This window comes from Gadus chalcogrammus, chromosome 17 (assembly GCF_026213295.1).
Source record: "Gadus chalcogrammus isolate NIFS_2021 chromosome 17, NIFS_Gcha_1.0, whole genome shotgun sequence".
Taxonomy (NCBI): Eukaryota; Metazoa; Chordata; class Actinopteri; order Gadiformes; family Gadidae; genus Gadus; species Gadus chalcogrammus.
In genome coordinates this window covers 10428168-10439551 of record NC_079428.1, presented here as the reverse complement: position 1 = coordinate 10439551, position 11384 = coordinate 10428168, and the positions used below count along the sequence as shown (strand labels likewise).

General features: G+C 48.5%; 1 protein-coding gene across 1 annotated transcript in view; it reads left to right on the top strand.

Moving 5' to 3' along the window:
- LOC130370475 (rho GTPase-activating protein 6-like) overlaps window positions 1–10711 on the top strand; it is a 112052-nt gene extending 101341 nt beyond the window's left edge. The window contains exons 3-11 of the mRNA XM_056576225.1: window positions 2092–2366; window positions 3435–3654; window positions 4500–4555; window positions 5187–5337; window positions 5836–5984; window positions 6571–6750; window positions 7161–7249; window positions 7586–7842; window positions 9966–10711. Coding sequence (XP_056432200.1) covers window positions 2092–2366; window positions 3435–3654; window positions 4500–4555; window positions 5187–5337; window positions 5836–5984; window positions 6571–6750; window positions 7161–7249; window positions 7586–7842; window positions 9966–10354 — 1766 coding nt within the window. The 3' untranslated portion in view covers window positions 10355–10711. The remainder of the gene's footprint in view (window positions 1–2091; window positions 2367–3434; window positions 3655–4499; window positions 4556–5186; window positions 5338–5835; window positions 5985–6570; window positions 6751–7160; window positions 7250–7585; window positions 7843–9965) is intronic.
- Window positions 10712–11384: the final 673 nt, after the last annotated feature.

Here is an 11384-nt window from a genome sequence, read left to right as displayed (position 1 = left end):
TACTTGAGTAAAAATACTTTTCACCTATAGCATAGAGAGTGAGAGTCCTGTGTATTGGACAGGTATAGCGAGGGGAGAGAGAGGAAGAGAGAGAGGGGAGAGAGGAGAGAGAGAGATTTATAGTGGACTCAATCCCCTATCTCTTAGACCCGGAGCCATTTTGGGCAACTTTTCCTCCTTTCCAATTGTGAATGTGTGCATGCTACTGTGTGTGCCTTTGAGTGTGTGAGTATGTGGCTGTCATTATTTTAATCGGTGCTGCATGGTTTTTCCATGCCGTATAAAAAATCAAATTTCCAAGTTGAGTAGCCATAAAAGGATAATGCGCTTGGGACTGACAATAAATAGCTCACCTATTTGCTATTTAGACATTTTGCAGACTCTTCTATAAAAAGCAACTCACAGTGATGAATTCAGATGATGTCATTGGGAGCCGCTAGGGGTTTTAGGGGTCATCTTGCTCCGTGATAACTACAGGTAGGCTGAGGAAACTGGGCCTCGAACCCAGAACCCTTTGGTTTGGGAGGCAAACACCCGAACCAGTGACTTTCCATCTAAGTACAACAGTCTGTCTGACCCCCGCCTGACAACACTATCTGGGGTCAAAGTTCACCGGGTCGGGGGGGAGGGAGTGGAGGTGAACATGTCTTTAAAGCGGGCCCTACACTCCCAGCTTAGCGGCTTACAGCTAACATTTGGCCGCAGGGTGACACAAGGCCCTAACTGACCCAGGAGAGCACTCAGTGGGAGGAGAGGGAGACCCTGCTGAGGCATGCAGGGCTGGGACAGACACTGAGCTGCCATCTCCGTGGCTCAGAATGCGCTCCTGGAACTAAAGATCACCGTCATGTAATCCGAAGTCCCAAAGCACCATTCCTACAGCCCGTCCTCAACCGCCGTCCTGTGTCTTCTTGACCAAACCTTCTGGAAGTTGTTATAAAGAAGAGGTACCAAGATGGCGGCTTCAAATGTGAGTGACATCCTGTTTGTCATCATGTACTCGGATGACAAAATCTCGAATGCTTCTGTATCCGCCAGACAGAGGTCTTTTCCGGAGTTTAGAAACGAAACTAAACTGAAATAAAGAACGAATGGATGAAATAATACACGCCATGAAGCTTGTTCTGCTGTCGCTGCCTGTCTTATCCTCAGAACCCTAACAAACCACCTTGTAAATTAGCATGGTGAGCATCGTTAGCGTCAGGGTATGGTGGCTTCCCACGGCCATTAATCGGTACTGGTTGGCTCTAACTGGATTACGACCCGTTCCCTCGGTTTCCGCCTCTCATCCCTCGTCTCCCTAACCCCACCCAATCCCCCCCAACACAGCCCACCCCCTCCTTCTGGGCGGGGGGGGGGGAGATCCTCATTGTCTGGCGCCGCTGAAAGCCTCTGGTCCTCGTTAAGGGATCCTGTGTGTGGATGGCCAGGGCGTTCTAACATCGACGGGATCGCCCGGATTACAGCGGATTACGTTAGATAAGAAGCTACCCGGGGGTCAAGCCCATCACGCTGCCGGATTGCATTGGATGTGTTGACCAACTCGACCATGGACAACAGTTGGTGCTTGGTGCTTAGTAAGCTCAGAGCGATGCCTAGAAAGAAATCAGAAATTAGATGGAGGACGGAGTGTGGGGGATATGAGGTAGGCCGGGCGTCTGCTACTCAACCCTGTTTTGATGTCCTACTGCCAAGTGACACTATGCTGTCTTTGTTGTTCTCTCTCTCCCTTGGTCCTCCCTGCTTCTCCTCTCCCTTCTTTGCTGCTCTCTCCTCCTCCCTTCTTCCCCACCCTCTCCTCCTGCCTCCTCCCACCTCCTCCCTCCCATCACCCTCCTCTCATCCTCGTCATACCCGTCGCCTTCCTCTCTTCTGCTCCGCTCTCCTCCCCTCTTTCCTTCTCTCTTCTCTCTCTTCCCCTCTCCCCGACTCTCCCTATTCCCTCCTCCCCTCTCCCAATCCTATCTCCTCCCTCTCCCCTTCTCCCCTCTCCACATCCTCTGTCTCCCCTCTTCCCTCCTCTCCTCTCCCCTCCTCCCCTATCTCCGCCCTCTCTCTTCCTTCTCCCCATCCTCTCTCTCCCCTCTCCAGAGTCCGCCCCCAAGGCGTTCGGCATCCCCCTCTCCCAGGTGATCGCCAACGACCGCGCCCACAAGCAGCGGCAGGACGCGCTGAAGGAGAGCCGGCGGGACTGCCTGGACCTGGAGGCGTCCGTCCTGCGCTTCAGGGCCGAGAAGAGACAGCTCTGCAACGGGGGCGGCCCCGGGGCCCTCTGCTCCACGCCGGAGGCCGCCGGAGGAGGGGACCTCACCTGCAAGCCGCTGTCGCCCCGGTCCCGGGACGCCACCGGGCGCGTGCAGAGGAGGGTGAGAGAGATCACCGTATAAGGCTCAGTCCTGATCGTAGAGACCCGGGTTCGATTCCTGCCCGTGGTCCCTTTGCTGCATATCATCTCCCATGCCTTCCTAACTGTCTCACTCTACGATAAAGGATGAAAATGCATAAATAAACCCTTAGGAAAATACGTGGAGACATAGAGGCAGTGTGCAGAGAAACAGAATACGTTCTTACCTAGATATAGAATATATAGTGTTTCAAGAGCATTAGTGTTGCTCTTCATGCTGCGTGGCGCTAAGCGCCTGTGCCAAACCGCCTCTCAGAGAAGCTTCCAGAGAAGCCAACCAAATTCATGCAATAAAAAGGGAAAATTCGTTGGACGGTACACAGGCAACGGGAGCCAAGGAATTTGCCGCTCTTTAAACTCAAATTAACAGCTTTTACGATGTGCCGAGGTGTGCGGATCGCGCCATAGCGGTTGATTCCCAAGAAGGTCTATAGGGCAAGGAAACGTTTTGTTTGTTCGTTTATCCTTTGTGTTTTTTTAATAAACAACGGATAAAGAGGGATACTTTAAATCTGGAACAAGTGCAATTTCTTTTTTTCCAACTGTTCTTTCCATTCCTTCTACCCCCTCTCTCTGTCTCCTCATTTCCTGTCCAAATTAATTTCACAGTTCGTTTTTTTTTTGTCATATTTGGCTCCGTTCAGCTCCCTCTCCTCATCCCTCATTTTCTCTTCGTCGTTCTCCTCCTCGTACACCATCATGGCCGCCAAACTTATCTTTCCTCTCTACTCCACAACCCAAAATGACCGTAGCCTATCATTTCTTTACGTTCTTTATAGAAATCATACCATTCTCTTCACTTGTTAAATTGTCGCTTAAGTAAAGAGAGTTAAAGAGTGGTTGCTTAATGATAATGAGACAGACACACTTTAAGGTGGTGAATAAAAACACAGAGCAGGGTCAAAACTTCAGAATGTTAACGTATTTTTCTTCCTCTCTCATCCTCCCGTTCCCTCCCTCCTGCCCCCTCTCTCTCCCACACCCCTCCCTCTCTCCCTCTCTCCCTCCCCCCTCTCCCTTCATCCCTCAGGGCGGTCTCTCGGTGGACTCCATCTCTGACCTTGTAGAGAGCCAGTCCCGCCTGCTGGAGGCGCTGCAGCTCTCCCACCCGGCGGAGCTGGGCCTGAAGAAGTCCCAGGGGGGCGGGGGGTCGTCAGACGGCGGGACCCAGACCAAGCTCAGCCTGAACCCCATCTACAGACAGGTGCCCCGCGTGCTGGAGCGCTGCTGCTGCCACATCGAGAACCACGGTGATTGGCTGATTGGTTGATTGGTTAATTGGGTAGTTTGGTTGATTGGTTGACGTCCTTCGGAATTGATTTTAAGATCCTTTTATTGGTTTGTGAAAGCTCTTAATGGTCTTAGTCCTAGTTATTTATCAGATTTGCTTTTATCCCATGAACCCTCTCCAACCCTCAGGCCCTCTGGCAGCGGTCTTTTAATAGTTCCAAAAGTTTGTCCATAGACTCACGGTGAGGCGTCCATTAACTACTACGCTCCACGTCTATGGAACACCCTGCTCGATGACCGGAGGGAGAGAGAGAGTTGGTATTTTTTTAAAGGGCAAACTCAAAACCTTCCTTTTTTAGTCAGGCTTCTAATTAAACAACTTACTTATCCATTTATTTAATTATTTATTTATTTTCACAAAGTTATCGCTTTTGGTGTGGATGGATGGAAGGGAGCGGGGAGTTTGTTTTTACATGTATGAATATCTCTGGGTGTGTCACACATTTACTTGCATGAAAAGTGCTGTACAAATAAAGTTTGATTGATTGATTGTGTTCATTGGTTGATTTGACATTTTGTTTATCATATTCCGAACTAATTTATTAATGCAATTAGGTTGTCAGTTAGTTAGGGTTAGGGTTAGGGTTATTTTGATGGCTAGTTAGTTAGTGAGTTAGTTTGAGTATTTGATCACTAGTTGGTAACTAAGCAAATTTGTCTGTTTGTTCGTTAGCTAGCTAGTCAGTTAGTTAGCCAGCTACTAGGTCATTAGTTAGCAACATAGTTAGTTAGGTAGGAAGCGAGATTTGTTCATGTTATTTTATTTCTTCACTTAATTTTATGTCATATAATCTTGTGTCTTCAGGTCTTCAGACTGTGGGGATCTTCAGAGTCGGTAGCTCTAAAAAGAGAGTACGACAGGTGAGCACATACCTGTACACACACACACACACACACACACACACACACACACACACACACACACACACACACACACACACACACACACACACACACACACACACACACACACACACACAGTCCTCTTTCTCTCTTTATCTCCTTTCAAGTCGATAATAGCAATGTTATGGTGTCGTATCCTGTTTACCATCTGGCAGTCTGACTTTTGTATAACCTTTGTGTCAGTCTGTATTTGTGTGTATTTGTTGGGGGTGTATATGTTGATGTGTGTAGATTTTCTTTGTTTACATTGTGACGTTCATGTTAGTCTGGTGTGTGTTTGTGTCAGTGTGTGTGTGTGTGTGTGTGTGTGTGTGTGTGTGTGTGTGTGTGTGTGTGTGTGTGTGTGTGTGTGTGTGTGTGTGTGTGTGTGTGTGTGTGTGTGTGTGTGTGTTATTGTCTGTATGAACATGTGTACAACCGAATGTGGGCACCTTGACATGGTTTATTATGTAAATATTTACATGATGATATTTTTTTCTTTGTGTGTGTGTGTGTGTGTGTGTGTGTGTGTGTGTGTGTGTGTGTGTGTGTGTGTGTGTGTGTGTGTGTGTGTGTGTGTGTGTGTGTGTGTGTGTGTGTGTGTGTGCAGCTGCGGGAGTCTTTCGACGTGGGGACCGACGTGCACCTGGACGAGGAGCACAGTGTTCACGACGTGGCGGCGCTCCTCAAGGAGTTCATCAGGGACATGCCGGACCCCCTGCTGCCCCGGGAGCTGTACCCCGCCTTCCTCCACGCCAACCGTACGCGCACACACACACACACACGCACACGCACACGCACACACACACACACACACACACACACACACACACACACACACACACACACACACACACACACACACACTCACATTGAACCCTGCTTTCCTAACAGGTCAAAATCGTTTTTTTATGGGTGCATCTAAACTTACTCTGTGCCTTCACTTCGCTCCTCTCCCTCCTCCCCTCTCTCCCTTCCTCTCCCTCCTCCCCTCTCCTCCCTCCTCCCCTCTCCTCCCCTCTCCCTCCTCCCCTCTCCTCCCTCCTCCCCTCTCCCTCCTCCCCTCTCCCTCTCCCTGCTCCTCTTCCCCTCTCCCCCTCTGTCTCCCTCCTCCATCCTCCCCTCTCCTCCCCCCTCCCCTCTCCCTCTTCCCCTCTCCTCTCCCTACTCCTCCTCCCCTCTCCTCCCTCCTCCCCTCTCCCTCTCCCTCTTCCCCTCCCCTCTCCCTCTCCCTACTCCTCTTCCCCTCTCCTCCCCAGTCTTGAGGGGTACGGACCAGCTCCAGTACCTGCAGCACCTGCTCTTCCTCCTCCCTGCGTGTAACTGTGACACGCTGCTGCGCCTCCTCACGCTCCTCCACATCGTCCAGAGCTACGCCCAGGACACCACCGGACCCCAGGACCAGGAGGTGGGGAGGGAGAGAGAGAGAGAGAGAGAGAGAGAGAGAGAGAGAGAGAGAGAGAGAGAGAGAGAGAGAGAGAGAGAGACTTCTCGCTCACACTCTTTATCCTAGATACCCTCTCTTTATCTTTATTAGTCTCTCCTTCCTTTATTCAACCCTTCATTCTCACCCTCTTTCTGTTTCTCACTCCCCCCTCCCTCTTTCTCTCTTCGGAGGTTCTCTATCTAACTCTAGTAAAGAGCAGTATAGCTGAAATTTCATTTAAATAATTTTCTGCTAATGGTTAAAACCGAATCTCTTTCTCTTTCTCTCTCGCTCTCTCTCCCTCTTCATCTCTATCTCCCTCTCCATCTCTCTCTCTCCCTCTCTCTCTCTCTCTCTCTCCCTCTATCTCTCTCTCTCTCTCCCTCTGCATCTCTCTTTCTCTCTCTCTCCTCTCTCTCTCTCTCTCCATCTCCCTCTCTCTCCCTCTCTCCCTCTCTCTCTCTCCATCTCCCTCTCTCTCTCTCTCTCTCTCTCTCTCTCTCTCTCTCTCTCTCTCTCTCTCTCTCTCTCTCTCTCTCTCTCCTCTCTCCCCCCCTCCCCCCTCCAGATCCCAGGTAACAAAATGACGGCTCCTAACCTGGCGGTGATCTTCGGGCCCAACCTGCTGCAGGGGGAGTGGGGGGCTGGGGCCGGGGGCGGGGGCGGAGCCGACCTGGGCATCGAGGACAGCACCGCCATCATCAACGTCACACTGGTCCTCATACAGACCTACAGGAGGCTCTTCACTGTGAGAACAAGTGTGTGTGTGTATGTGTGTTTGTGTGTGCGTGTGTGTGTGTTTGTGTGTGTTACTAGATTTTAGAAAAGAATGGCTAATGTTAACGATTGTTAGATCGTTTGTTGTTAGTCAATCTTCGCTATCGTGAGCTACTGATGGCTAATGTTGCTGACGTCTGATCATCTAAGTCAATAATAGCTTATAATGGCTAGCGAATGTAAGCTAACATAAGATAATTCTAACTAACGTTAGCTAATGTTGTCCAACTTAAATGAACGCTAAATAGACAGCAGATAATGTATGTACATTTGGATGTCAAATATGTTTGAGTCGTTTAGTCTTTGTTTATTTGCTGGAACATCTTCAGTATTTGTTGTTAGCATGTATGTGTCATATAGATCTGTTTTTTATGTCTGCAGGTCTCTGCTGAACTGCAGCAAGAGGTATTGATGAGTCTGATCCAGACTGATCCAGATGTTATTGATTACCTTCTTCGCAGGAAACACAGGTAACCAGCAGAAAGCTATGTTGTGATTGGCTGGATTGTTAGTTGCATTGCAAGGTCTTTGTTTTGATTGGCTGGTTTATGATTGGCTGGGTTATGGTTGGCTGGTTTATGATTGGCTGGGTTATGATTGGCTAGTTCATGATTTGCTGGCTTATGATTGGTTGCGTTGTGATTGGCTGAAGTTCTGATTGGCTGCATTGTAATTGGCTGTATTGTAATTGTCTTGTATTGTAATTTACTGTATTAACTGCCTCACATTTGTATGGCTGACCGCCTTAATGCCCTGTGTCTCACTGTCCTGCGTTGTGATTGGCTCTCGTCCTCTCCCGTCTCCAGCGGGTGTCAGGTGACCCCGGAGGGCGGCGGCGGCAGCGGGCGCAGCAGCGTGAGCAGCGTGCAGAGCGGCGGGCGGAGGGACACAGGGGCGTCGCTGGACTCGGTCGGGGTGTACAGCGGGAGCCTGTCCCCCCTGGAGCCCCCCTCCCCCCTCTTCCCCCCCGACGGCCAGGGGGGCGAGATCAGCCTCAGCAGCGAGGTCTTCCTCAACGTCATCAAACTGCACCAGAACAGGAAGAAGCAGGAGAACCGCAACGGTACCCCCCCCCCCCCCCCCCCCCCCCCCGCATGACCACGCCATTTTACCGTTTATCGCTTTTCAAGCTTTCATCCAAAGAGAGTTACGTTGAATCATGGGTGGGTCGTCTGGGGTCAGGTAGGGGTCAGGGGTCATCTTCCTCTAGGATGCCTACATGTTAGACATGATTCAATTCAATAAAATAGTACTTGTTCAGCCCTTAATCACCAGTACAGTCTCAAAAGACTTAACAGGACAAATATTTATGATTACGAAGTTGATCCCTGTTGACATTAGGGATCTAACCCAGAATTTTTTTTATGATTGAATTTTATGACATGAATTGTGGATGTGATCGGATTCTTAAGGGTTTCAGAATGGTTGTAGTGATTTGTTGGAGCGTTATGACTCATTTCCACCCGGAATTGATGTTGTAATCAGACAAGCAACTAATCAGAGAGCTTCCTGTTTTCTCTTTTTGTTGATGTTTTCCACTGCTGCTTTTAAACCTCTCAGACTTACCTAACATATATGTAATCAAGGAAAGGCATTTCCTGCCAGGCCTTGATATATTGTCTTCCAAAAGCTTTAAGTACATGTTTCCTGGGTTGTCTCCGAAATAATCCTCCTCATTCTCCGTGAGGTTAGAAAACGTCTGGTGGCATTGTTTGTTTCCCAGTATTTGTGCGCTGTAGCGGTGGATGACCGATAAATGAAGCAACAGCATCACCTGCTGGTCTCGGAGAGAATGACAGCCAAATAATCCAAACTACTTCAACCAGTAAAAGAGGGAGAGAAGACAGCTAAAGAAAGGGGAGGAAGAGAGAAAGAGGGAGAGAGTGGGTAGAATAAATTCCTGGCTATAAAGAGTTTAAATTTGCTATGATGGTGGGTTTCCATTCTTTGTTTTGGCCGTTCTCCCTTCTGTCTGTCATTTAAAGTTCAGGACTTCTTGCCAGAACATCTCTTATCTGCCAACTCTCTAAACCAGACTGAACAGTTGTTGTTGTTCTCGACCCAGATTTACTGGCAGTTGTTGCATAACATCTAAAACCATGGATTAGATCGATCACACCGAAACAAACGCACCCAACTACCGTAGGAGAAGTAAATCCGGAGTCTGTTCCTCCTTTGGCCGGTGTCCTGCTCTAGGGGAACATGCGTCATAACTGCTCTCTCTCTCTCTCTCGACATTGGTCAGAGGTCGTATCGGGTGTCTGAATTCACTGTCTCTTTGGATAAATCATGATTGTAGGATAAAAATTGTGAAATAGCATAGAGGCCTTTGGTAGAGTGTGAAAGAGACAGGATAATTGGTAGTTTTCCACATTGGGATTCAAATCCCATCACAATTTGTGATTGGAGTATTCAGGATCTTCATTGGCTGGTGGTGACGACCACCCAGATGAAGTAATCACACGTTGAAGATCTTTAGTTAAAGGTTGGGTATGGAATTCTCTTTTTTGGCCATTTTTGCAAAATTACTTGAAAACCTTATCATAACCCACTTACAGCCTCTGAGTTAGAAGTACTGACATGAAAATTAAACAAGTCAATCATCTGTGGAACGGGCAGGGCTCGAAAAACTCCAGCCAATGATTTCCAGAACCACCGAGTGGCATTGGACAGTAAGTACGTCAATCAAACGGTCGTACTGCACTCCCCCTCCCCCTCCCCGCGCGTGACCCCTTCGTGCACATACTCAAAGCTTGTGACCCAGAGCAAGCTTCTGTTTGTTGTTATCCTGTGGTAGCTACTGGAGCTAGCTAACGAGCTAATCCACATTTGGACCTAGCACTAGAAAACAACCCTAAACTCCAACCTAGCTAGCCTGGCTCGCTCTCACGCATCTATGTTCGCGCTCGTGCATGATTGCGCATCCCTGTACTTGGAATGGGTGGAGTCAGAGTCAGCGTTGAAGGAGAGGAGGTAGAACCATTTGAGTTGTGTATTTTCAAAATCTGCTGGCGTTTCGCAAATCCTACACCCAACCTTTAATTAATTGGGACATTTCAAAACTGCATACCTCTCTTAATGGGTTTAAATATAGTAACACACAAATCACAGTTTCTGATCTAAACTCTCTCTCTCTCTCTCTCTCTCTCTCTCTCTCTCTCTCTCTCTCTCTCTCTCTCTCTCTAGGAGGCTCGGAGGGGCCGTCCAGTAAATCCATCCGTCACATCAGGCAGTTCCACTCCCACCACAACCTCCTCAGCCTGGTCAGCTCCTCCACCTCCAGCTCCACCTCCACCTCCTCCCTGTGCGCCTCCTCCCCCCGACTCCAGGGCCAGGAGTCGTTGGACAGGGAGGCCCAGGAGAGGAGGTGCACCATGGGCTTCAGCCTGGGTGGAGGAGGAGGTGGAGGGGTTGGAGGAGGAGGAGGAGGAGTAGGAGGAGGAGGAGGTGAGGCCGGGGGAGGGAGCGTGTGGGTGAGTCGGAACCCTCCCGCAGGGGAGGAGAAGACCTCCCCCGTCAGCAACTTCTGGGACTTCTTCACGGGGAAGGGATCGAGCTCTGAGACGGTGGTTTGAAGAGGAGGAGGAGGAGGAAGAAGAGGAAGAGGAGGAGGAGGCTGGGATCGGATGAGGATGAAGAGAAAGGAGGGGGGAGGAGAGAACGGATCAGGGTCACACCATGTGATGAAGAATAGGAGGAAGGGCAAAGATGGAAAGGGGAGAAGGATGAAGATGAACACGATGTTGGAAATATGAAGATGAGGAGTGACCGTGAAGAAGATGAAGTGAGATGAGTGAAACGATTTCTCGGAGTGAACAGCTGTCGTTTTTTTCCCCGTCGTTTTCTGCATGGCGAGGACGTGCGTGTTGGAAAGCAGGATATGATGTCATGACATTTTATCCACTTCCTGGTCACAAGATTATTTTTTAGAGAGTGACGTGAATGAAACAGTTTGGCCTTTGCAATTCTGAAAGTGAAAAAAAAAACACACATACACACACACACACACACACACACACACACACACACACACACACACACACACACACACACAGTATTTGGCTCACTGACACTGTGAACTAAGCAATAAGGAGGAGAACAGCTTGTTCACCCAGTTGTCCCTAGTTCCATCTTCATCCATGTTTTTATGACAGAAAAGAGAGTACTTTGGCTGCCTGGAAATGGAACAGCTCAAATGGAACAGCTATCGGTCCTCTGTCACTATACAAGAGTTTTTTTTTTGTCATCCAAAAAGCTTTGAATCATATGTCTTTGTAAAGTTCACTCACACACACTATGCACACAAAAAACCGATCAGTTGATCAGCATGCAGTATGTCTATTTTTCTTATGCATGGTTTGTCGAACAGTGGCGAACAGACTACAATCTGCAGATGACCCCATGTGACCGCTATAGTTTCAATAAGAATTGATGGATTATTGACGATTAAATATAAAGCATAGTAGGCTATATGTATATGTTATGTTCATATATAATATATGTATATTTTTCTTATAGTATATGTTTTCTTTTTCCTATAATGATAAGAAATATCTTCGCAAATATTTCACAATGCAGTAATTAAAAGGTGGTATTAGATTATGA